The sequence below is a fragment of the Pyrgilauda ruficollis genome, unplaced genomic scaffold (assembly GCF_017590135.1).
Source record: "Pyrgilauda ruficollis isolate IOZ18807 unplaced genomic scaffold, ASM1759013v1 scaffold97, whole genome shotgun sequence".
Classification (NCBI taxonomy): Eukaryota; Metazoa; Chordata; class Aves; order Passeriformes; family Passeridae; genus Pyrgilauda; species Pyrgilauda ruficollis.
In genome coordinates this window covers 1,824,088-1,850,239 of record NW_024531821.1, presented here as the reverse complement: position 1 = coordinate 1,850,239, position 26,152 = coordinate 1,824,088, and the positions used below count along the sequence as shown (strand labels likewise).

General features: G+C 55.4%; 1 protein-coding gene across 2 annotated transcripts in view; it reads left to right on the top strand.

Annotated features, from left to right (window-relative positions):
* Positions 1-3,744: 3,744 nt before the first annotated feature.
* Positions 3,745-26,152, top strand: part of SH3PXD2B (SH3 and PX domains 2B) — a 65,116-nt gene continuing 42,708 nt past the window's right edge. For both annotated transcript variants that reach the window (XM_041490002.1, XM_041490001.1), the window contains exons 1-2: positions 3,745-3,861; positions 14,031-14,111. In XM_041490002.1, the coding sequence (XP_041345936.1) occupies positions 3,790-3,861; positions 14,031-14,111 (153 nt within the window). In that variant the 5' untranslated portion in view covers positions 3,745-3,789. The remainder of the gene's footprint in view (positions 3,862-14,030; positions 14,112-26,152) is intronic.

Sequence of the window (26,152 nt, the reverse complement as noted above, 5' to 3'; positions counted from 1 at the left end):
CAGGTTTATTCTCCAAACGCCAAACTCCCCATGGCTCGAGCAATCCAAGCCTCCCTGGAGGTGTTGGCCCTGCCTGGCTGCTGGTGTTTGCTCTCCTGCCCGGGATGGGGCTGGATTTTGGGGGCACTTTTGGGGGCAGCCCACCCTGCACTGCTCCGGACCCGATTCCAGGCTGGCAGGAGCTGCTCTTCGTCTCGCTCACTAGATGGCACAACGCTGGAGCTCCTCAAGGGCTCTCTGGCTCTTTTCCCTGCATTTGGCACTCTCTGGGGCATCCCTCCCACCAGATCTCTGCTTCTCCTCGGGGTTTCAGTACTTTTCCAGCGTTGTCCTCAGGAGTTTCCCTGGGCTCCCCCATCTGAGGGCTCAGCACCCCCTGTGTGGGTTCTGCTCTCTCTGGGCAGGATGGGTGCTGCCTGCTGCCAGCCTGGCTCTCATGGGTGCCACCTAAACCCTGCAATTCAGGGGTCACAGCAGTGGAAAACCATTCCTGCTGACAGCTGAGCATCAGCGAGATCCAGCCCTGGTGTGAAATGGGAAATCTCTGCTGGGCTGGGCTGCAGCTGCAGTGATGTGTCCTCTGTGGGGGTAGGAGCATAATTTTGGACATTTTGGCTCGGGGAGGATGGATGCATTTGTTCTGTACACAGGGAGGACCAGGACATTCAGGCACCTGGCACAATCTCCCATTGTGAAATGGACAAGGGAGCAGCAGCAGCACTGGGCTCTCCGTGCCAGGATGGCTGCAGTCAGCATTCCCTCTGCAGTCAGGGTGATTGATGGTGGGGCACTGCTTCCTCATTCCACTCCCTCCCTGACACCAGGCAGACCTCAGGGACTGCCCAGCTGTGCCCAAACAGCTGGAGTGCACTTACAGCTGTGCAGAAACCCATTTGTCCATCGGAGCTGAGGGATGGTTTTTCAGAAGTCATTTGCCCTCTTGTTTTAAATTGCTCTGCTGATCCTGACAGGCACGAAGGAGAGTGCAACAAGCCTGACTCTTGTGTAGGTCGTGACCTCTGCTGTGTAGCTATTTTATCACAGTTATTTTATTTTATTTGGCTTCATGAAGCTCCAGCCTGTGGTTAGGGCAGCAGGGAATGAATGTTTATGCTGAAACTCTCCTCAGCTGCACCTGCAGCACCCAACCTGTTTGTGGGACGTGCTGCTGCCACATCTCTGCTGTCCTGCAGCAGCCTCCCCAGAGGTATGGGCTGAGCACAGGACTCCCAGGCCACTCACAAACCCCTCCTTTGGGCTCCCTGACAAATCCTGGGCAGATTCCCTGAGGAATGACCAGGGCACAGCAGAGCCCGAGGCAGGCTCTGCCTCTCCACAGCTTCCCAGGGTGTCTCCCCGTGGAGGTGATCTGGTCAGCATGCAAAGCCACTCTCCACTCCTCTCTAAGTGGTTAGGGCAGCAGGGGATGAATGTTTATCCTGAAACTCTCCTCAGCTGCACCTGCAGCATCCAACCTGTTTGTGGGACGTGCTGCTGCCACATCTCTGCTGTCCTGCAGCAGCCTCCCCAGAGGTGTGGGCTGAGCACAGGACTCCCAGGCCACTCACAAACCCCTCCTTTGGGCTCCCTGACAAATCCTGGGCAGATTCCCTGAGGAATGACCAGGGCACAGCAGAGCCCGAGGCAGGCTCTGCCTCTCCACAGCTTCCCAGGGTGTCTCCCCGTGGAGGTGATCTGGTCAGCATGCAAAGCCACTCTCCACTCCTCTCTACAGCCCTCATTAGACTTGTTAATTAAGCTCTGGAGCCATTTTGCAGCCTGAGCTGAGATTCTCCCCAAGCCCTGCTGGTTCCTGGGTGCTCATTAGCTGTGAGGCTGCCAGGGCCCGGGAGAGATGGAATCCCCTCAGCAGGCCAGAGGAGAAGACAATGCTGATGCTTAAATGCTTCTCTAGCTTAACTCTCCTTTTCAGCATGCGAAGCCCAGGAATTGTTTCATTCCTCTCTCAAGCAGCTTTCTCCATTGCTCCACATCTCAGTGTACGCTCCAGCTGCTTTGGGTGTTTTCCTCACCATCCTCTGGAGGATTTGTGCATCTCTCAGGACTTTTAAACAGGTAAAACTTCCTCTGCTCCAGCCTGGACACTCCACACAACACCAGGAGCTGCCATTCCAGATGTTGGTGCTGTCCCAGGCTCTTCGTGAGCGCTTCCAGCCCCAGCATCCCACATGAATGCCACAATGACAGAAGGAAGGGAGGATTCCACAGCTCACCTCCACATCCTCCTGCCTTCAAAGCACATCTGACTGAGCAGTGGTGACGGGGGCAGGAGTGGGGGTGATGTGCAGTAACCCAGAGCTGTGTCTGCACCCCAGCAGGCAGCAGGGAGGTGACCAGGGGCCTGATGTCCCCTTCTGACAGCCCAGCAACCCTCCTGCAGGGACACTGTGATCTGGGGCTTTGCTGAGGGGGAGGAGGATGAAGATGAGTCCTTGGGGAGGGGCAATAAAGCCCTGGCAAACTGCCTGCACCTCCATTAATTCTCTGGGGTGGCTGTAGCAAAGTTAATAGTGTTAAAAAGAGCCACATTTAAGGAGCCGCTAAGGAGTGAGATGAGTTGTTTATGATTAAATTAAATTCATATGAAAACTAATGACCTGCCAGTGTAAGCCTTGAGTAACTTTATAATGTAATTAAAAGCCCAACGGGGGAGAGAGCTGGGTTATGCCACGTGTTGAGGAGCTGCTGGGAGCACGGAGGCCACGGGCAAGTGCTGATACAGAGAAGGGCCTGGGCACTGCCCTGGCTCCTCTCCTGGCACAGAGGGGGGCTGCCAGGAGGAGAGGTGGGTGCAGGGGTCAGCTCCTGGCTCACAGGGATAGAATCATGGACTGGTTTGGGCTGGAAGGCACCTTAAAGATCATCCCATTCCATGGGCAGGGACACCTTCCAATATCCCAGGTTGCTCCAGCCTGGCCTTGGAAACTTCCAGGGATGGAACCTCCCTGCACAACCTGTGTCATGCCTCCCCACGCTCACGGTGAAGAATTCCTTCCTGATATCTAATCTTAGCCTGCTCTCAGGTTGGAGCCATTCCCCTGGTCCTGTCCCTGCACGCCCTTGCCAGCAGCCTCTCCGCGCAGGTATGCGGCGTGTCCCGGGCACGGCAGCTCCGACCTGAGCAGGACAGACCTGTCCCACTCATTTCCTGCCTCCTCTAGGGCCGTGGCTGCCGCCGGGCGCTGCTGCCATGGGACAAGAGCAGAACCGGCACGGGATGAGGAGCTCACGCTCAGGTAAGGGGAGCAAACCGGGACCGCTCCCCGGGAGAGGCACCGCGCTCTCAGAAACATCTCCCACCGCAGCGCCGGGCACGGAGCGGGCACACCGGGCACGGAGCGGGCACGGAGCGGGCACACCGGGCACGGAGCGGGCACACCGGGCACGGGCACGGAGCGAGCACACCGGGCACGGAGCGGGCACGGAGCGGGCATACCGGGCACGGAGCGGGCACACCGGGCACGGAGCGGGCACGGAGCGAGCACACCGGGCATGGACAAGGAGCGGGCACACCGGGCACGGGCACGGAGCGGGCACAGAGCTGGCACACCGGGCACGGAGCGGGCACCCCGGGCAGGCTCGGGGCCGGCCGGCCCTTTAAGCGGGCGGCGGTGGGGCCGCCCCGCCAGCCGGGATAGGCCGGGCCGGGCCGGGGCCGCCTCCCGCCCCCGGAGCGGGCGGCGCGGGGAGGCTCGGCCGCGCTGCAGCCTCCGGTGCCGGCGGGCAGCGCCACAGCGTCCCCGCTCCCCGAGGGGCACGGCAGCGGCGATGCCCAGGCGGAGCATCGCCGAGGTGAAGGTGCTGGACGTGCAGAAGCGGCGCATCCCCAACAAGCACTATGTGAGTGCCCGAGCCCGGCCCTGCGCGAACAAAGGCCGGGCGCTGCCGGCCCCGCTCCCGCGCGGAGCTCCGGGAAGGGAGGACGGAGGAGGAGGAGGAGGAGAAAGAGGGCGGCAGCGCTGCCGGGGCTGCCTCTCACGGGTGTCCCGAGGGTGTCCCGCGGTGCCCGTGCCAGCGGGGGGATGCCCCGCCGCTGCCCCCGGCCCCGCGGGGGATGCCCGGGGATGCGGGCGGGGGTTGCGCGCACCGGGCAGCGGCCACGGGCAGCGCGGTGAGGCGTCCCCGCTGCTGCCGGGGCCCTGGGACCTGTTGGTCGCAGAGTCCCGGGGCAAAGGGACCACCCGGCTCCTGCTTTCTGCTCCCTGGGTAATGCTCGGTCGCTAGGAAGGATCCCCCGTGTCGCCTGCATCCTGCCCAGCCTTGCTGCGTGCTCCGGGGCATCTTCCAAACTGTTGTGGGTTTGTCTATTTTTGAAGGTGGTTTTATTTTTTTAATTTTTTTTTTGTACGATTTAAACTTTGGTGTGTTTCCAGGCACCCGCAGAGAGCTTTGGGTGAATCCTGGCAACAGCCGTAAAACAAAGACCGAAATGTTCTTGCCTCCCGTTCTGCCGTAGCCCAGGGTGACCCAGTGACACACTGCTCGTGCCACGTTCGGGCTGTGCAGATGTGCTGTTTGCTCTGGCTGCAGTCAGTTGTCACAAGAGCCAGGCTTTCAGAGCTCTGCGGAGACCAAGGGCTCCTCCAGGTCCCCTCGGCTGGTTTGTGGCATGGAGCAACAATTGGAGGAAAGCCGAGGGCAGCCAGCTCCGGGAGGCGAGGGCAGCGGCGTCTCTCCTTGCATCAGAGATGCGGCGTGGCCGCTGCCACCCTTCCCCTTATCGCCCCTTCTTCCTGCTGCCCTGCCCGGAGCTTTAGCAGCCCTGTCGCCTCTCCAGATGTGCGGTTTTTCCCTGCCGTGTCCATCTCATCCTTACTCATCGCGGCTGTGCCGTGGCCCCGCTCCGGAGCCGCGCGTACGTGCGGAGCTTTGCGCGCTGCTGTTTGTCTTGGCGGATGCGGGGCTTCGCCGCCGTGTCCCGTAGCGAGGCCGGGCTGGGATGGCTGCGGGAGCTCCTGTGCTGTCCCTCCGGTCCCTTATGTGCCCCTCGGGAGCGGTGTCCCCGCGGCAGGGACGCGCTCCCAGTGCCGCACACCGCCTGCCTTGCGCGCTCGCGGAGAGCCGGCTGGAGTTGGGAATGGCACAAATAATCCCCGTGAGGCTGCAAAACTGCGCCGGTGTTTTCTGGGGAGGGAGCTGGATGGCGGGGCAGAGGCTGGGGACAGGGAGCAGGAGCTCCGGGAGCGGTGTGTGACAGCTGTGCGGCCGCCCCAGCCCATCCCTGCGCCTCCAGCCCATCCCTGCGCCTCCAGCCCATCCCTGCGCCTCCAGCCTTCCCCTGCACTTGGCTTGGACCGAAATCCAGCAGCGGGAGCCAGCGTGGCTCGCCGGGAGAGGGCTGAGCCCAGGGAGGGGCCGGCAGCCTGCAGGCAGCTGCCTCCCCCGAGCAGCGCCGGAGTCAATGGGAGCCTTGCTGGAGGAATCAATAGAGCCGGGCAGATTCACAAAGCCGGTTAATTATATGAAACCAAACCTTTTTGGTTTTTTTCGCTTTTTTCCTCCTGCAAAGAGAAAGAGAGGCAGCAAATCATGGCTGAATCGTTTTAGACAGTGGCTGCTGTCGCAGCAGGAATCCAAAGCAACCACCAAGTGTCCGTGTAAAACCTTTGCCTTCTCTGCCCTCTGCCTTCTCCCATCACACAGATGTGCTCTGTCCCAGCCCTGGGGCAGCACTCCTGTTCCTGGGGAGGCTGAAGGACTCCCTGTCTCTTTGGGAGGCTGGAGGAGCATGCTGCCTTTTCCTCCTGGTGCCTCTGTGATGACCTGCCCTGCTCAGACTCCTCTGCACCAGCCAGAGGTTTCCCTTTGCTGGACAAAGGTGTGATTGTGCTGCTCAAGATGAGGCCACAGCACAAAGTTATGAATTCCACTTTCCCAGAAAAGTGAGATCCAGCCAGTGTTTCAAAGTCCTTGTTGCACCTGCAGTGGGGAGGGCTGGCTCTATTCAGGCTGCTGTGGTTTGCCTTTCACCTGGGTAATTGATACTACAAGAATTGCAATGCCTGGGACAAGAAGTTGGTTGTTTTGCAGCTCTGCTCTGAAGCAGGGTGCCCAATATTTCCCCAAATTGCAGGGCAAGCACCCAGCAAGGTGCTGGGCAGGGTTTGGGTAGCTGGGTGCAGGTGCTGAGCTGTGTTAGGGCTCAGCTGGGGACGCAAGCCCAGCCCTGTGCCCTCAAACTCCTAAAAACTTGTGTTTTTAAGCTTTTCTTCATGGGCACTGCCTGGCAGGGGCATTGAGGAATGATCCTCCTGCAGGTGTTTCTTGCAGGACGCTCTGGCTCATCCCCATTTTCCAAGTGAACAGGGGACTCCATCCTGCAGGTGACATTTTCAGTTCCATTTCCCACAGGCTCCTGTGTGAAGTGATCACAGCTCAGGGGTGCTGCCAGCGAGGGCTCCGGGGCCATCCTGCAAATCAGGCAAAGTCCAAGGGGAAAGTTTAAAAATAATCATTGTGAGAGACAGAGGAGCAGACTGTCATTTCTCTGGTCTGGCCAAGTCTCTGATAAATGAATGTTTATTCAGAAAAGACCCAAAACAAAGCCATAGTAGAAACAGACTGGATTTTCCTTTAAAGGACTTCATGTGGGACCTTTTTATAGTATTGTGTTTGTTATTCTCGAGCAGAAGCCCTAAAATAAAGCTTTTTCCTACTAAATCCAGATTGGGTTTTCTTTCCCTTGGGCAAGCTTCAGGATGTTTCATTTTGTTACAGCTGCAGTGTGTGTGTTTTCTATGTGTTAATAGCAGTGCCATTGAATCCCATCTCCATTTCTGCCTACCAGGAACATTTCTGTAGTTATAGAGGTTTAAATAGTTGTTCTGGAGCACCATCCAAAATTACATATATCCATTCAACAGCACGCTGTTTGGGTGGATCAGATTTTCGGGAAAGCTGGATTATGTTCTCGCAGGACTTCCATTGCCAGCCTCCATGTATCCCTGAAAAAGGGGAATTTAAACAAAGTGTGCAGCATACATTTATTTTGCAAACCCAGTGAACAAGATGGCAAAGCTTGAAACAAGATGAAGACCTCATTAGTGGCAGCTGGCTTGTGAAAGTAATTAACAGTGCGTGGTGGAATCTGGTTAATGGGATCTACAGGTGTTTGGAAACAAATCTGAGGAGAGCCACGTTCAGGAAGCGAAGGTGCTGTTATATTTTTGATGTGGAATTTGTGATGGGATGGTGCAGGTGTCCTCTCTCTCTCTGTTCCTGGTTGTGGTGAGGCCATTTGTGGTTTCATTCCTCGTGTGGCCCAGCCCTGCTGTTTATCTGGAGCTGATTGTGGAGTGTTGGAATGGCAGGAGGACAGAGCTGCCAATCTACAGCTTCCCTGGTTCTTTTGTGCCTTGTATTTATAGAGCTGAAGGTATTTCTGAGGAGCACATGCCCCGTGGGCTCTGTTTTGTGGCCCCAGCTGGAGCAGAGCTCGGTGGCCCCGTCACGTTGTCACCATGTGCAGCTGAGCTGTTCCCGTGGATTTTGGGAGTTATTTCTGCCCTTGTGGATCATTCTGGTCGTTTGGCTTCAAAAGGGTGTCGGGGATGACTTCTCCCCGTGCTGCCTCTTGGAAGGGTGACTGTGCCCTTGGAATGTGGGAATGTCCTGTGGGCAGCCCGAGGAGCTGAGTGAGGAGGGAAGAGGTTGGCATGAGTAGCGTGAAATCTATGCAGTGTAGTGTCCCCAGATAACCAAACTAGGAGTGGGAGACAGCCAGGGGAAGCTGCAGTCTGACTCCTGGTGGCCTCTGAAGGTTTGAGGGCTTTCTCAGCATCCTCAGTGGTGGTTTGCTGCTGTATCCTGTGGTTGTGCCTTGTCTCATTCCATTTCCTGCCAGCTGGATGATGCTGTCCCAGTGAGGCAGGCCATGGGCAGGGAATTTGGCAGGAATTTTGCCCTGTCCTCGTGGCTGGCCCTGCTCTGCTCCACAGAGCTCACCAGGCTTTCCTCCTCACCTCTCAGCAGAGCTGGGCATGGAGCACTCTTATCTTTGTGGATGAAAACCAGCACTCAGACTCAAACCCTCCTTTGTTTTTCTTCCCCAGTCACGTTTCTGGTGGCTGTTGAAAAGCTTGGACGTGGAAGGGCCAAATCCTGCCTGGCCCTTGTCTGCTGAGGCAGGAGCAGCCCCGTGGGGGAAGCTGATGCTCACCCTGGGTTCCAGCAGTGAGCTGCAGCTCTGGGGCCATCCCTGGCCTCTGCCTGCCCCCAGCTCTCTGACCTTGATCCCCCCAGCTTTGCTTTGCAGGGTATCTCTGTCTTCCTGTCGCAGTGGGGGACGGGAAACGGGAGAATCCATCTGTGTGACCTTCGGTGGCACTGGGGCAGGCTGGCTGCGTGGCTCGGGGCTCTGAGCAGCCTTTGCTGGGCTGTCCTTGGGGGTGCCAGCCTGCTGGCTGTGCCCTTGCCACCCCAGCAGTGCTGCGCCCTGCCAGGCTGTACAGCAGCCTGGGGGGAAGAGGGTACAGGTCAAAAATCGCGAGGGATGAGCTGGGGTGAGGGGAGGTGGCTGCTCTGCAGTGTGGCTGTGTGCTCAGGCTGCCTTGGCTGCTGCTGAGGGTCTGCCTGCCCTGCTGCTGCCTCCAGCCCTGCCTCCAGCTCTGCCTTGCTGCTCCTGCCTGCCCTTTGCCAGAGGGCCCGGGGTGGCATCCCTGCGGCTGGAATCCCTTCTCATGCCAGCATGGCCCAGTTCCCCAGGCACAGAGCAGGAGTCAGGGGGTCACGAGCTGTCTGCCCCCCGAGCTGAGCCCTGTCCTGCTCCAGGCTTTGGCACCCCATGGCACAGGAGCCCCAAGTCCCCTCCCCAGCCCCGCAGGCAGTGAGGGCTGATGGAGAGGGGCCAAGCACAGCAGCTTGGTGCCAAGAACTTTCTTTGTTTCCAGCCACCTCCCTCCTTTTTTTTTTTTTTTTTTTTTTTTTTTTCCTCTTAAAATTTCCCACTCCCTTTTCTATGTTAAGCCCACTCTGGCTTGGCTGGATTGCTCAGCTCCTTTGGTTTCTCTGCCCTTTGGGTTTCTGCAGGGAGGGTGAGGCTCTCACATCTCCCCTCGTTTCAGGGTCGGGGTAGCGTGGGTGAAATCAAAAGCCTGATGCTTTTGACTGATGCTTTTCCTTTTTGCTGGTGAAAGATGCTTTAAATATGTGGAGTTTTCCACAGAGAGGTTTATTGTGCAGAGTCTCCCTGGACCCGAGACCACACAGGCTCCAAGCCTTTGGAAGCAGCTCTGCAGACAGCTCAGCCCCCGCTGCAGGCTGCTGTGTCTGGAGCTGTGCAGGAGCTCTCCTGGAGGCTGGGCACCTTCTCTGGTGTCCCTGCCTTGCCGTGGAGATGGCTTTCCAAGTGACCATGGGGTTGCTCTTCACCCTGCCCGTGTCTGTGTGGAGGAGCTCTGGACACAGGGATGCCAGGGAAGATCTGGGATCCTTCAGGGAAGGCTGTGCCGTGCCAGGAGAGCTGGTGCTGGGATGGCTGAGCTGCTCCTGGGCTCCACCTGGATTCTGGGTGCTGCTGAGCTTGGTGTGGATTTGCTGCCTGGTTCAGCTGGGTGCCAGGCAGAGTTCCCAGGCAGCTCCCCTCTCCCACATCCTTCCTTGTGGGGTTTATGTGTCTCCCCCCTAGCCAGGATGCCGTGCAAATCTCCATGAAAAACTTGGGAAAACTCCTGTAGGAGGGGAGAAAAGCTGAAACTGCAGCTCTACGTTTTCCTCACCTTCACTCTGCCTTTTTCCTGCTCACATTTAAGCAGTCCAGGCTGCTTCCCAGCTTGTCCTGGTGTGTTTATGCAGGGAGTCCAGAAGTGATTCTTCTGCGAGGTCACACGGCCTCGTGTTTAAGAACGGGAAGCTGGTTCTGTTATTTGATTTTATTTTTTTTTTTTTCAGTATCTGTTCTTAATTTCCTTGCCTCGAGTCAGCAGTTTGAATCAGCTCCTCTCTCTCCCCGTGCTGTTGTGAGGGACTTTGTGCCTCTTTGGGAAGGGCAGGATGGAGGATTTGGGAATGGCTCCGGTGCCCTCGGTCCCTCTGGGCACTGGGAGTCACCAGGAGCCACTGCTGGCTGCAGCACCAGGGATTTCCAGCAGTCCCTGCAAAAACACTTCTGGTGGCTGACTGCTCCCAGGGCTCGCTGCCTCATTTCTTCAAGAGGAAAAGAAAGAAAAAAAAAACCCCTGAAATCTCTGGCTGCCCTTTTCAGATTCTCCCTGGCTTCTCATCCCCTGTCCCCGTGACTGCCATGGCTCTGGATGTGTCTGGGCTGGCTCCTGCAGCCTCCCAGGAGCTCCCTCCCTGCCTGGGCTGCCCTCCTGCCCCGGAGGGATGTCCTGGATGTCCCTGTGGCTCTCTCCTGTCAGGCTGTTCCCCTGGGCTCCTCTGACAGCTCTGCACGCTTGGCCAGGTGCTGTTTGCATTTCATTTTTCTGACAGTTCCCTTCCAAAGGTTTTCAGCCCCATTTTCCGCGGGCCTGTTCTCTCTCTGAGAGGTGCTGGGGAGGGGACAGCAGTGACAGATGCTGGGTGATGATGGAGAGACCAAGCTCACTGGGAAGGCTGCAGGATCCCCTGGGCCTTTTGCCATTTTATATTTCCATTTGGGGCATTTTGTGTCACCAGGGAGAACCTTGGGCAGTGGTTGGTGGTCCTGATGTCACACTGCTCAGTGAGTGGTTGGTTTGTGACCATTTCCTTGTGCTGTGGGGATCCCAAGGAGTTTGGGAGCCCAGTTCCAGTGGAGTCTGTTGTACTCAGCCTTTTGCATCTGCAGGTTTCCATTTTCTGTGAGGGATCTGTTCCATCTCTGTCCTCCAAGGGATGGGAGCACGGAGAGGGTTTGGTGCTCATGAGAAATGCTCCTCTGACCTGGCACTAAACAAAATCCACCTGCACCTCAGAAATTGTCCCTGTGCCTTCTGTCCCTGCCAGCACTGAGGCTCCCAGGGCTGGGGGGAAGGCAGGGTGTCCTTTCCAGATGAGAGAGGGCAGCCACCATTCCTGGGTTTCACTGACTCAGCTCCTTCCCTTCCCTGGTGCAGACCCCCCAGCTGGCCCGGGGAGGGCTGCAGATATTTGGATATTTGGGATTTGGGCAGCTCAGCTGTTGGTTTTGGCCAGGGGCCCAGCCCAAGCCCCCCTGGATGCAGCCACCCCTCCTTGCTGTCCCTGGAGAGGATCCAGGAGGATCCAGCCCCATCCCTGGGGGGGCACAGCCCTGGGGGATCCCCTCTCTTCTCCTCTCCAGGGAAAAGCCCTGCAGGTGGTGTCTCAGTGAAAAAGACCCATGGAATAACTGCTTCCACATGTCCTGGGCTGGGAAAAAGCCTCTTCTCAGAGCAGCTGAAGGGGTGACTCCTACTGGGATGATTTCAAAATTGGGGTTATTTGGGTTGCTGCTTCCTGGTGGCTGCTCCTGGCAGGACACGGTGCACTGCCAGGCCAGGAGGGGAGACTTCAGACCAAGTGCAGTGGTTTTAAAGCTCTCTTGGTCGTTGGAACTGCCTTCCAAAAGCAGCTGAGGAAGGGAATTTTGGGTCTGTGGGAGCTTAGTGCCTCATGTGCAGTCCTCTGGAAACGCTCACTGGGTGAGTGCACTGTTCAAACCTTTCCAAACCTGCGCTTGTTGTTAGGTGAGGGGAGCATCAGAGTTGTGTTTTCTGGTGGATTTTTTTATTTCTGAGACAGCAGGGACTGGATTAGATATTGGGAGAGACCAAGATCTGGGATGGGGCTGTTGGAAAGACGAGGAATATCCACCAGGAGAGAGGAAGTTGGCTTTCCCCAGGTTTTATCAGTACTGAGGTGGGTTCCCCCACCTTCTCTGCTTTCCATAAGCAGGCTGAGGAGATACCCCTGGAGACCTTTCTGCTGCTGGAAAGGGATGTGCAAGAAACTCTTCTCCTGACCCCTGGGAGATCTGCATTTCAGCAAAACAGCAGTGAGCTCATCACTCAGCAGCAGTGCTGCTTCCCTCGCTGCAGAAGCCTGGTGTGCCCTCAGACCTCGTGCCTTCATTACCCTGAAGAGCTCTGAATTACCCTGGCTCGAGTCTGTCCACATCCTGATTAAAATCCCAGTCTAATAAGCTGTTGACTCCAAATAAAGGCAGGAGAGGAATAAACAACGAGGAGAAGCTGGCTCCTCCTGCTGCCCCAGTGGAAGGCTCTCTCCAGGCAGGCAGCCAGCGGTGATATAACCCCGAGCAGTGCTGGGGACTGTAAGAAAACTGGGATATCAACTGAGCTTCCAGCCCACATGAGCTCATGCTGGCCCAGCAGCAAGTCCTGGCGAGAGGGTAAAGGAGTTTGAACCTGTGTTAACACCAGGTTAACCCTTGGTTTGCTCCCCTGCAGCACAGCCTGGTCCTTCCAGGCCTCCACAGCTGGAGCAGATGTTGTCTTGGAGAATCCATCTGTGTTCCTGGTGTTCACAGGGAGGAAATGCGGGTCCTTCATCTCAAAATAAGAGTTGGGGAATGAAAGCAGAGCAGGGAATGGCTCCAGACTGAGGGAGGGGTTTAGGTGGGATATTGAGTGCTGAGGCCCTGGCACAGGGTGCCCAGAGCAGCTGGGGCTGCCCCTGGATCCCTGGCAGTACCCAAGGCCAGGTGTTTGATCACCCTGGGACAGTGGGAGGTGTCCCTGCCATGGCAGGGGTGGCACTGGATGAGCTTTAAGGTCCCTTCTAACCCAACCCAAATTCAACAAAAGTGGATCTTGAATTACTGGTTTGAAAGTAGGGAAGTTCTTTATTTCAGCAATAAGAACTTGGTCCCTCTTGCTGCCTCGTTTTCTGTCTTAATTTGGAAGTGATTGCACTGGGAAGAGTTTGTCACCCCTCGGGAGTGTCCTCACCTTGGTGGCTCAGGCTGTGTCAGCCCTCTGAGCAGCAGAGTGAGACTTGAGGTAGATTCTGAGTACAGGATTTGAGCAGGTTTGATAAACTGAAATAACTGAGTGTTTTGCTGTCCTGGTGTTTGAGTTTGGGGGCTGGTTGAGGATGGTGACATTCCAGAATCTGGAAAAATGGGCATCTCAGTGGGAAAACCTTGTGAATCTCCTGAGGGATTCTCCTTTAAATACCAAAACATCAGCTTTTAAGAGCCTTGATACTTGATTTTGCCAGCAGAAGTTCTGGCAGGTCCCTTCACTTGGTCTTCTGAAGGTTTTGGTCCTTCTTCAAGGAACTGATACTTGAATTTCTGGTGGAAATAGGACTTGAGTTGGGGGGGGGAAAAATACCCCGGGTTCTGCTCAGTGAATCTGTTGTCAATTTGAGATTTGTATCACTTGGGTGTTACACTGGCACCTAACCAAGGGTTATCTCTGCTTTCTGTGAAACACAGAGAGGACATTAGATCAGTAATTGCCTCATTCTGTGATGTGCTTGTTGTCCTTCAGAGAAGAATTAGTGATGAAATGGGCTGGCTTTGGTGTTTTGTTTTGCATTCATCACCAGTTAAAGCCTGGTCACGGGTCTGTGAATAGCCTGCAGTGACTGGGGCTGATCCTGTGACATTTTAAGGATCAGGACGCTGATTTCCACCCCAACAAGTGTCAGAAACCCAACCCCAAGCAGGTGGAGTTTCAGACCCTGGGGGTTTGAGCTGTTGCAGTCCCAGCTGCAGCAGCCAGGCTGGTGCAGGTGCTGCCCTTGGATCTCAGCATCAGCTTTGGTGCTGCAGCTGTGAATGGGGTGGCCAGGGTTTGGTTATTAACTCCTGTGTCTGCAGGGATTTGTGCTGTGTTTTTACACACAAGTATCACTTCACAGTCAATGTGTGCCCCTCTCCAGGGCCACAGAGCTCAGTTCACCACCAGAAATAAACATTTGGTTGAGCTGCAGCAGTGGGGCTCAGTAATTTAGCCTTGCCTCTGCTGTGGTGCTGCTGAAGTGATCTGGAGCCTTCCCCTGGTCGCCACCCAGCCGTGGGGGCTGCACTGGCACCTTTTGGGCTGTGGTGGGGGTTTTTTTGGGTCCCTGCCTCTGATTCCTGCCTCTGTTCCCTGCAGGTGTACATCATCAGGGTCAGCTGGTCCAATGGAGCCACCGAGGTCATTTACCGGCGGTACAGCAAGTTCTTCGACCTGCAGGTGGGAAACGCTGGGAATGCTCCAGCCCTGGGGACATGAGAGAGGCTGAGCTCCTCCAGCTGCTGCTTCTGCTTTACCTGTGCCATTGGGGTTGTTACTGAGGGGGGGTTTGTTTGCTTTTGGGGAGGATTTTGTCCCAGTTGGGTCCAAATTCCGTTGCTGTGGCTTTCCCAGCTGCTGTCCCAGCACAGCAGGGCTGCCACTGGGAAAGAGCTGGTTCCCTGGTTCCTGGGGCAGTGCCCACTCCCCTGGCAGCCCAGAGGTGCCTGCTTTGGGACCTGAAGGGAGCCAGCAGGAAAGGGAGAGGGACTTTTTACCAAAGCATGAAGTGACAGGACAAGGGGGAATGGCTTCAAACTGAGAGAGTGGGTTAAGAGCAGATATCAGGAAAAATCCTCCCTGTGAGGGTGGGCAGGCCCTGGCACAGGGTGCCCAGAGCAGCTGTGGGTCCCTGGAAGTGCCCAAGGAGAGGCTGGATGGAGCTCTGGGCGAGCTGCTGTGGTAGAGGATGTCCCTGCCCGTGGCAGAGTGTTGGAACTAAATGATCTGTAAGATCCCTTCCAAGCCAGACCATGCCATTATTCTGATTTAATTCCCTCCTGGTGCAGGAGGGAGCCAGGAGGAAAATGGGAGAGAGGAGGCTGGAAAGGCAATTGGGACAGGCTGGGCTGCAGAAATCCCAAAGCAGTGCTCTGGGTGAGCAGGCAAAGGGTGTTTTCCACCTCCTCCTTGGTGGAGATGAGCCAGGGGGTCTGGCTGGGCTTTATGAGCCAAAACACAAACTGAGCTGCTGGAAGAGGCTCTGTGCAGAGAGGAGAACAGAAAAAATGCACAAAGGGATCTCTGGGCTGGCAGCATCTGCCAGAGGGGCCACTGGGATGCCCTTCCTGGGCTGTTTGTGGCACAGGGAGGAGCTGGGCACCCTCTGACATGGGGCTGAGCATCACCGTGGGCTGGATTCCTCTGCTGGGACCTCTCCATCCAGACACAAACACCCTGCTGAAATTCCAGCCTGCCCAGCAGAGCCAGCCCCTGGGACTGCAGATGGCTTTCCCAGCTTCAGCTGGCTCCTGCAAAGCCTGGGATGGGGCAGATGCTGCTCACAGCAGTGCTGCCCTGTCCCCTGCCCCCTGCCCAACAGGACACCTGCAGCAGAGCTGTGGCTGTGAGCACGCTGAGCTGGCAGCTCTGGCTGTCCCTGTGCTGCTGTCACACTGCCCCAGCCCCAGGGAGGGTGGCCCAGGCAGTGCTGGGGCAGGCAGGGGTTAATCTGCCCAGCAGCTGCTTGTGTAACCAAGGAAATATTAAAGTAAATAAATAAGGAACAGCTGTTGGGCAGCAGCCAGGGCTGGAAGGAAATGGAACTCGTGCTTCCTTCTCTGCAGCATCTCGTCTTCATGGTGCTCCAAGGTGCTGGCCAAGCTCATTGCTCTGTCTGCTGTGAGGGGGGCGCAGATTTTGGGGTGTCTGTGCCCCCAGCTGTGCTGGTTCCCTGGGCTGGGGAAGGGCTGTGGGGAATTGTGGCTGTGCTCCCTCCCCTCCATCCTGGCTGGAGCTCCTGGGGTGGAAAATGCCATCACTGGAGTCAGGCACTCTGCAAAACACCTTTAGAAGCAGAGATGCTTTGTAAATCCATATAGATGTGTGTCATGGTGGAGGTGGGAAAGTTTAAAGCAAACATCTCCGCCCTTCGCTGTTCCCTGCAGCTTTTTCTTAAAAAAAAATGAAAAAAATGATAACAACCACTCCTTTTTGGCTCTGTTGAAAGAATGAAAGAAGCTGTGGTTTTTCCCTTCCTTCCCCCTTATCACACATGCTTCCTGGTGTCCTTATTTTAAACTCGTGGTGCAGGACAGTGGAAATTGGATTGAGAGGCGAGGAGTGAAACAGATCCTGTGAGCACAGTGGAAAAAAATGCTCTAGGTAGGCTTGGTAGCACTGCTGCCATTGCTGGAGGCCTTTCTTGTGTGACTCTTGGATGATTCTGTGCCAATTTTAGCTCTTCAGGCAGAAGTTTTCCATGCTGGAAATTATTCATGCCTCTGGTTATTAAAAAAAAAAAAATAGGGAAAATTCCACACAGCCCCCCACAAAATAAGTGTGGGACTGAAACGGTTCAGCTGCTTCTGAAAACAGCAAGAGGGGAAAATATTTTTCCTAGGTCCAGTTCTGATGATCTTTTTGATGTGCTGGAGGAAGAATTGGAAATTTGAGTTGCAGGTGAGCTCTGTGTCAAGAATCTGCCTTTCATGTTATCCAGGGAAAATCCATCCAGATTTATCCATGCTCAGAGCCTTGAGCAATCCCAGTACATGCATGTTTGGGTTGGGATGTTTGTTCATTTAATATCAGTGTTCCCCGTGGCTCTGGCTGCACTTTCCATGCTCCTGTCAGAGGCTGAGCAGGGTTTGTTTTTCTCAAGAGCAGGGAAAAGGTTGGTGCCCCCTCCTTGGCTGTCAGCAGCTGCTCCTTGGCAGGGACGTGGAAACTTCTGGATCCAAGTGGGAGAGAGGAGCTTGGTGGGGCTGAGGAGATGCTGCAGCTCCCTGGGAGTGCCTGGGGAGTTCCTCCTGGTGTTCCCAGTGGAGCCACAGCTGAGTCATTTGTCACCTTCCATCGTGGCTAGACATTTATTTCAGGAGCGGGGCCAAGGGAAACACGAGCAGGATGAGTGCTGAGAGCAGAGCCAGGGGCACAGTGTCCTCCCCTCCCCAGGCAGGCAGGAGGGACACTCCAAACACCAGCTGAACCAGGAGTGAAGCCTGGAGGCTGCTGCACTCTGACTCCACAGAATCCTTGAGGTTGGAAAAGAGCCCCGGGATCAGAGTCCAGCTGTGCCCATCCCCACCCTGTCCCCAGCCAGGAGTGCCACCTCCAGGGGACACCTCCAGGGATGAGCTCTCCAAACCCCCCTGGGCAGTTCCAGTGCCTGAGCACCCTTCCCATGGGGAAATTCCTTTGCCTTGGAGCCACCAGAGCAGCTAGGACGTCAGAAGCCACCTTGCTGGTCACAGTGATGCCACAGCTTCCAGCCAGGAGCATTTGAGGCTTTGCCTGGGTCTTGTGACCTTGCAGAGCTCTTCCCTCTCCTGCCCTTGGTTCCCAAGCCTGGCCCTGTCCTGCAGAATTCCAGGTTCCCAGCTCGTGGCTGCAGCAGCCTTTCCAAGCACCACCACCCTGCCTTTCTCTCCCAAGGGTGGCAGGACCTCCTCTTTCTGCCTGCTTGCCTGTTTCCAGTCCTTGTGCCCCCCAGGGCCATTCAGTGTCCCACAGGAGCTGTCCCAGGAGGTTGTCACCTCTCTCCAAGGGCTGGTGACCCCTGCTCACCCCTGAGCTGAGCTCAGCACGAAGCTCTGGCTGCTTCCTCCTGGAGCCATGCCAGCAGTTTAGGCAGATGCAGCGTGGCTCTCATCCCTTGGGAAGTGCTCGGGTCGTGCCTTTTCCTGCCTGGGGTCACCATTCCAGTGCTGATTGTGGAGCTGAGGGTCAGCTCCAGCTCGTGCTCTGTGCAGGAGCTCAGGGGGCTGGGCAGTGCTCAGGAGGGGTTTTGCTCTGCAGAGCCTCTGCCTCTCCTCGTTTTCCCCGTGAATATTTTCTGTCAGGTGGCAGTTTACATGAGGGCAGCTTTTTAGGAACGAAGGAGGATAAAACTGTAATTCTGAGGTTTAAAACCTGGTGTAACTGTAGGATTTGTAGTAAATTTGTAACTCCAAATGCTAAACTCTGTTTTCCATAAATCCCTTGGCTGGAGGAATAATTTCCTTCCAACAGGACTGGGGCTCTTTCACAGCACTCGCTATTCCAGATGTGAGCTGCTGGCAGCAGATGGATGCTGTTCCTGAGAAATAAAGGGAATGGGATGGATGCTTGCAGGGATGCTGGCAATGTCAGCTGCCGTGGAAGGTGATCAGGCACAGGAGTGGCTTCTGTGGTGGGCAGGGGGAGAGGATCAGGGTCTGGTCCTGCCTGGGAGGTGCTGCCAGCCCTGCCAAGGGTAGAGAAGCTGTGCAGTGACTGGGGGCTGCCTTGTGGGGTGCTCCCTGTGGGAAGGGCCTGATGAGTTCCTTGGAAGGATCCTCTTGAAACCACTGCCTGCAAGGAGTGGCACTGCTGCTTTGAGAACAGATTCTGGCTGGTCTCTTGTGGTTTCTTGTGGAAACCCCCAGAAAGGAACATTTTTCCCCCCCTTTGTCATTCTGAGTTCAGCAGGCATGGCTGGCAGTCACTTCAGCTCTTCATGTGACCGAGAACCACTGTTGTCTTGCTGCTCTCCTAAAACACCCCAAACCCAACTCTTTTACACCTTTCCTGCTATTGCCAGCCCCTGTGCTGTCCTCATGGAGCCCCACTCCATGTCCTCAGCACCTTCTGCCTTTTGGCTGCAGCCACATTCTCAGAATGCCAGAATTATTGAGGTTGGAAAAACATCTCTGATACCATCAAATCCAAGCTGTGCCTGATCCCACCTTGTCCCCAGAGCCCCGAGTGCCACCTCCAGCCCTTTCTGGGACACTCCAGGGATGGGCACTCCAAACCTCCCTGGGCAGTTCCAGTGCCTGAGCACCCTTTCCATGGGGAAATTCCTGCTGAGCCTCTCTCAGGTTCCCTCTCCTCCTGTCCCTGTTCCCTGGAGCAGAGCCTGACCCCCCTGGCTGTCCCCTGGCATGTTTCAGGAGTGCCCCTGGTTGCCCCAAGGCTTTTCCCCTTGCAGTGGAGTCTTGCAGCCCTTGTCCCAGCTGGAGCTGCAGCAGAGGGTGATGCTCTGCGGCTGCTCCTCTGCACAGAGCTTTCATTTTGGGGCCAGGGCTGGAGACACGACACAGGCTGGGCTAAACGTGCTTGCTGCACAATTCAGGGACAGAAAAACTGGGAATTTGAGGCAGCAAATTGGCTCTGGCTCTCCCTGCCATTCCTGGCTGTCTGTGCATCCAGTGTGTTTCCCAGCTCTCTTGTTTGTCCATATGTTTAAGAACTCCTTCAGGTTCTTTGCTGGAAACTCTCAGCTTTGACCCACCTGGAGCTGTGTCATCTTGGAGAGAGTCCTGCAGCCCTGGGGCCAGCAGCTTTGTGTGGAACACCGAAAAATAAATAGTCTGTTGAAGTGGTGCCTACTTCCATGAGAAAATTGGCAGCAGGCAGTGGCCTGTGCCTGCCATCTCCATGTGGAACAGAGCCTGCTCCTTCTGGAGGGGTTCCTCACCTGTTGTGTGCACACAGGCGCCAGGCAGAGGCAGGGAGAGGGGAAAGTCTGTGTCTCAGGGAGTCAGAGAGGTTCTGAATAATCCAGCACAGTGAATGGGCTCTGAAGGCTGGAGCTGGCACACAAAGAGGAATTGTTCTCATCAGCTTGTTTCAGGCAGTTGGAGGCTTGAAAAATTAAAATGAGCCTCTTGCTTCCATTACTGTGAGCTCAGATCTTGCCTTCCTCTGTCTCCTTCCCTTCCTCCTCCACTTTTTTCTCCTCCTCCTCCATGATTTAACCCAGGCTCCTGGCAGGAGTGCTCAGAGGTGAAGTGAGTGTTATCTTAATCCTCCTGATGTGGAGAGCAAAGAGCAGCTGTGCTGAGCAGTGTGCCCTCAGCAGCACAGGGCTCCAGCAGCAGGGAATGCCAGCCTGGATCCCCCTCTGCTGGGTCATACAGTGGGAATGCCAGCCTGGATCTCCCTCTGCTGGGTCATACAGTGGGAATGCCAGCCTGGATCTCCCTCTCCTGGGTCATACAGTGGGAATGCCAGCCTGGATCCCCCTCTGCTGGGTCATACAGTGGGAATGCCAGCCTGGATTTGCCCTCTCCTGGGTCATGCCTGGTCTGGGCGGCCTCTTTGATGGCAAAGCCCTGAGGCAGCTCAGCCAGGCTGTGGCTGCAGGAGCTGCAGGGTTTTGTGTGTCCAGGGATGGTAAACAGGGCTCTCTCAACAGTTCTTTCGTAACAGGAATCTTATTTCAACACTTCGGGGATTTCTTTTTTTTTCCCCCCCCTCCAGGGTTTATGGAGTTCAGCAAAATTCTGAGCAGTTGTGCGTGCAATGAACGTTGTGGTTTCACCCTCCCACAAAAATAAATCATCAGGATCTCGCTCTCAGGCAGTTGGATCAGGAAAGGCAGGCCCTGCGTGACTGAGCACAGGGAAAAACCCACAGCTTCCTCCAGCAACTGCTTTGTGCTCCGTGCCCAGGCTGCAGCCAGAGCCACGGGCTCAACACCACTTACAGAAGTGTAGGAATAGTGAATTCCCATCCCTGAACTCAGGAGAAAACACTCTCCATTAAATAAGGGCTCCTTCTGTTTGCAGGAAGGGCAGTCGGTATTTTTCCAGCAGTGCATCAAAGACCTTCATCACCCTCCTCCTCTCTCCCTCCACAAAGAACATGCACAGTCCAATGCACTCCAGCCTAGTTAAAAGTTGGCTCCTTCGTGCTTTCTCTCTCCAAATGTCTCCCATTTATAGCGTTCCAGCCCTTGGCAGCAGCAGCCAGCACATTCCCGAGCGTGCCAGCGCCGGGGCAGGTCAGGGACTCAGCAAGGGCTGAGCTGGCACCTCCTGTGCCTGGCACACAAAGCTGAGCCTGCCCCTGGGAGCAGCAGCCTGGGTGAGCATTCCCAGGCCAGCACACAGCCAGGGCACGCAGCAGGGCTGGGCAGGAGGGAACATCTGCACTTCCCAGGGCTAGAGCCTGCTAGGGCAGTGCTGGGAACTCCACGGCTCATTCCAGGCTGGAAACAGCTCCCCATGGCTTATTCCAGGCTGGGAACAGCTCCCCATGGTTTATTCCAGGCTGGGAAGGGCACTCCATGACCCCTGATTTATTCCAGGCTGGGAACAGCACTCTATGGCTCATCCCAGGCTGGGAACAACATTCCATGGCTTTTGGTTTATTCCAGGCTGGGGACAGCACTCCATGGCTTATTCCAGGCTGGGAAGGGCGCTCCATGACCCCTGAGGCTGGGAACAGCACTCTATGGCTCTTGGTTTATTCCAGGCTGGGAACAACATTCCATGGCTCATTCCAGGTTGGGAACAGCACTCCATGACTCCTGATTTATTCCAGGTTGGGAACAGCTCTCCATGGCCCATCCCAGACTGGGAACAGCTCTCCATGGCTCTTGGTTTATTCCAGGCTGAGAACAGCTCTCCATGACCCCTGATTTATTCCAGGTTAGGAATAGCTCTCCATGGCTCATTCTAGACTGGGAACAGCTCTCCATGGCTCCTGGTTGGTTCCCAGCCCATCTCCCTGTCCCAGTGCTTTGCTGAGTCCATCTCTGCCTGTTCCCTTGGGATGGTGCCTTGCTCCCAGTGCACCCAAGGCAGAGGAGGGCTGGCTCCTGGGCCTGTTCTCTGCTCATTCATCCCTCCTGGCACCATGTGTCTCCCTCCCTCTGGAAACTTGGCAGAGCAGCTGCAGGGACAGCACTCCCAGCCCTGTGGGAAGCACATCCCAGGGGAAGCGTGGCAAGGTCTGATCTGGGAGAGAGCCTGAGTGGATGGAGCCAAAAGGATGGGAGGGATAAAAGTTCCATCCCTTGGGGATGGAGCTGAGGGCTGGTGCTGACAGTCCAGTGTGGGTTTTTGGGAGGAGCCTTTGGATAATGCGATGCTTAAAGCTTTTCCTGGTTTCTCTCCCTGAGCCTCCACTCCCCAGCTATCTATTATTGGAAAAGCTCTGGAAATTCATCTCCTCCTTGCTGCCAGGGCCCTGGGGCCCCTCTCCTGCCCCTGTCCCTGGGGAGGTGCCTGCCCGTGCCCTGGGGGTTTGGTGGGGCTTTTTGGGTCTGGGCTGACGTGAGACCCAGCGTCTGCGCGTGCTTTTAATCAACCTAACACAGCCACTCTGCTGCTGGAAGGACCTGCAATTTATATCATGTGGCAGCAGCCCTGGATCCAAAATGAACCAGTTTCAAGCTGATGGATGCTGCCTGGGGAGAGGCTGAGGACGGAGAGCAGTAAATCAGCGTGAAGGAGTGCTGTGTCTCAGAGCGGGGGATTTTTACTGAAATGGCCAGGACCTGTTTCTATTGTTAAATCCTCCTGGTACGGCACAGACTGCTCTGAGCACCACCCACACACCCTGGGCAGCCAAGAAGTGGATCTGTGAGCTTGGATGGGGAGTGGGAGACAGAAATGAGAGCTGGGCTTGTGCTGCCCTTGCAGGGGGAGGTGATGAAGCTGAAGGGACGAGGTGTTTCCCCACATTCCTGGCTCCTCACTCCTCTCCCATCCCTTGCAGGCTCTCACAGGGCTGCCAGGCTGCTGGAAATCACTGCTCCTGTGCTTTTGGTGAGGGATTTCTGGCACTTTGGGGTCCCCTGGCAAAGGTCTGTGAACCTCTGCAGGGATCTCCTGGGGGGGCCTGGGCACAGGGGAACAATTGAACCTCTTTTTTGCTCCATCCCAGAAGTGCTGCTCCTTTCTCCTTACTTCCCTTCCATGTTTTCCCCATTATACAGCACGCCCTGGGGCTTGCCTGTCTCCTCATTCCCATCTCTGGGTGCTGCACAGACTTTTCCTGGGTGTGAGGAAGGGCTGGGCACTCCAGCTGGGTTAGGGGAGACCTCGTGGGGCAGGGAGGAGCTCAGGGGAGGGGACCTTCCAGCCAGAGAGTGGAGAGGGGAAAACGAGAGCTGGTGCCAAGTGGGAGGATGCTGCAGGGCTCTGTGGTGCCAGGCTGACTCCAGGGTTTTCCTTCTGCTCACCTTCCCACCCCCAAGGTGCTGCTCTGCTCCCTGTTGTGGTGACTTCCACGCTCTGGTCTTTTCTGGGGTTGCAGAGTGAGCAATAACCTGCCTAAAAAATGATCTCTGGTGGCATGAGGACACCCAGCACCTTCCCTGGGACAATTCCACCTCCCTGAGCCTTTCTGCCATGCTGGCACCACACTTTGAGGCCCTTGCAGGAGCAGTGAGTCACTGAGGAGGGAATTATAAACGAGGTTTGTGGCTGTCTGCACCTGGCAGCGTGGAGATCAGATCTTGGAGGTGTAATTAAGGGAGGTGAATTATTGTTTTCATACTGCCTTTGACTGAACATTTAGGGTTTCACTTGGATGTCGTTTTTCACCATGTTAAATTAGCCAAACCAGGTGTTTTTCAATACACAAGGTGCTGCTGTGCAGCTTGTGGAGAATTCCTTGTGCTCCCACTTTCCTCTGATCCTTTACCCCCAACCATGGGCTGGTACTGGGCATTTCTGGAGAGGAGGAAAATGAGTTGTTCTAGCAGGTTTTGAGGAATACTTCCCTCAGTGAGGAGTTTGGGTGTTTAAAAGAGGATTTGAGACCCTTCTGGGGCCGATCCACCACCCCAAAGTGGCAGAAAACCAGCTTGGAACTCTTGGAGAGCCAGGAAGGAGGAGAAGGAGGTGGGTGGAGGTGAGATCTTTCCCTGCCTTGGGCTGAAGGCTCAAGTCCAGCTGCTTCAACTCTTCTGTGCAACCTCACTCTTGCTTTTTGTGTAACTTCTACTCCTCTGTGCTCTGCAGAGCATCCCAGTGATGCTGAGGTGCTCAGCCTTGCAGAGTGCAGCTGCCAGCTTGATTTGGGGTTTTTTTTAGGGGATAATATTGCTGGAAAATGGAGGGAATTATTTTTTAGAAGATGAAATCGTGATTCTCCCTCCCTGTGTGAGGATTTCTGCCCCTGGAGGCACTGCTGGCAGCAGGCATTGCCCCTCTGCTGGGCTGGGAAACTGCCAGGAGATCTGAGATCTTGGGGTTCTCACCCCATCTCAGTCAACAGAGCTTTGCAATCCCATATTTTCACTGCCCCAAAGAAGTTTCTGTGCTCAGCCACATGAAGAGCTAAACCAGCTGGGAAGCTCTTCAGAAGGGGAGGAGGGTTAGTGTTTAAATTCCAGCAAGGGAAGAAGCTCAGTTCAGCCTGTGTAAAACATTCTCTTGGTTTGTTTTTTTTCTTTTTTCACTATTAATATTCTTAAGAAAAGCTTTCCCCTTGATGAGTCACTTAAAACATTAAAAAAAAAAAAAAGCCTTTTAATTTCAGCAGCTCACATTGAAACGTTAATTGTAATGAATCCTCACCTGCTGATCTTTCTCCTGGGCAGATCAGCATTTTGCAGCTGCTGTGGGATGCAAGGAGAGGCTCGTGAGGCTGCTGCTCCTGCCCTGAGCTCTGCTCAGCTCAGAAGGTGCAGAGGGAGCTCTGGGGATGCTCCCTGGGGCTGCCAGCACCTCCTGTCTCTGCCAGAGTTTCGCTGCCAGCTGGGAGAGGGCAGGAAGGGCCACGGCCATGCCAGGGGCTGAGGTTTGTTCTGTATGAACCCCTGGGTCTGGCAGCTGAGCCCCTCAGGGTCTGCAGTGCCCTTTTCCCTGGAGCTGCTCTTGCTGACACCTCTGTGAACCCAAAGGATGAAATCCTCCCTCGTGTGGGGACAAAAATCTCCCAGTATCGGCTTTTCTGCTGACTCGGGGCCTGGGGCTGTGTCTGGAGAAGGAACAGCAGGGGAAATAGATGGTTTAGGTGGTTAGCAAGAAGTGTGGGGCAAGAAGAAGCTGACGAGGCTGCTGCTCCTGCCCTGAGCTTTTGCTCAGCTCACCCCTGCCTCCTCCTGTGCCTCATCACAGGTTCAAACTGGGCAGGAATCTCAAACTGGGCACCAATTTCAGGGCAGGAATGCCCACAGCTCTGCTGCTCCTCATGCTGAGCAGGGAGGGAAGGGAGAGGCCAGAGCTGGAGCTCAGGCTGAGGTTTGGGGGTCTCTGGGACCCTGGGACCTTTGGGGGGCTGGCTGTGGGTGTGGAGCAGCGTGTGAGGTGTGGAACTGAGGTGTGAGCACAGTGAGACAGGTTTTGGTGTTCCTCCACACTGCTCTCAAACCCAAACCTGATGCGTTCCCAGTCTTCCATGGTTTGGGAAGGTGCTGGTTTGAGGTGTCTGGGGCTGCTGGAGAGGGCGGTGTGGCTGAGCAGGACTCACCTGTGCAGCTTTCCTGATGGTTCTGGTGGTGGCTCTGTGGATTTTGGCTCTTGCCAAGGGGGCACATCCTGTGTGACACAGCCCCAGCTGTGCTGCAGGGATGTTCCCATGGCTGGGATGGGGAAGAGGAAGTGGAAGGCAAGGAAAGAAGCTCAGTTCAGCCTGTGTAAAACGTTCTCTTGGGTTTTTTCACTATTAATATTCTTAAGAAAAGCTTTCCCCTTGATGAGTCACTTAAAACATTAAAAAAAAACAACCAAACCTTTTAATTGCAGCAGCTCACATTGAGACGTTAATTGTAATGAATCCTCACCTGCTGATCTTTCTCCTGGGTAGATCAGCATTTTCCAGCCCCCCTCCTACCTCCAGGAAATGAAAAAGTCCCCTTGGAAAGGTCCCAGGAGCTCTGAGGTTTCCATTTGGGGGTGACAGCTTCACACCTGCTTTCAGCCCCAGAATTGTGCTGGGTTTTTAGCAGGCAATGAATTTGGCCAGAGGCTTTGAGATTTTCTCTCTTTGTGTCCCTGTGGTGACACTGTGTGGGGAGCTCTCAGATCCAGGCTTTGTGCTCCTGAGAGGTTTTGGTTCTCCTGCTTGGATCCTAAAAGGGCAAGGTGCGCTTTGGGCTGAGTTCTGTGCTAAATCTGCATTTTCCAAAGCCCAGAAAGCAGCAGGGTTTGCTGCTCTTGGGAGCTCCTCTGTGTTTGCTGGCCCAGGGGGAATATCCCTGATACAGGATGGCATTTCCCTTGGAATTTTGTGCAATTCCGAATATCCCTGATACAGGATGGCATTTCCCTTGGAATTTTGTGCAATTCCGAATATCCCTGATACAGGATGGCATTTCCCTTGGAATTTTGTGCAATTCCGAATATCCCTGATACAGGATGGCATTTCCCTTGGAATTTTGCTGTGTTTCCCTTGTGCAGTTCCAAATTTCCCTGATAGAGGATGGCATTTCCCTTGGAATTTTGCTGTGTTTCCCTTGTGCAGTTCCAAATTTCCCTGATAGAGGATGGCATTTCCCTTGGAATTTTGTGCAGTTCTGGATATCCAGCCCTCCCTGTGAGCCCTGGGGCACTTGGAGGGGACCTTGCTGCTCTGTCCCC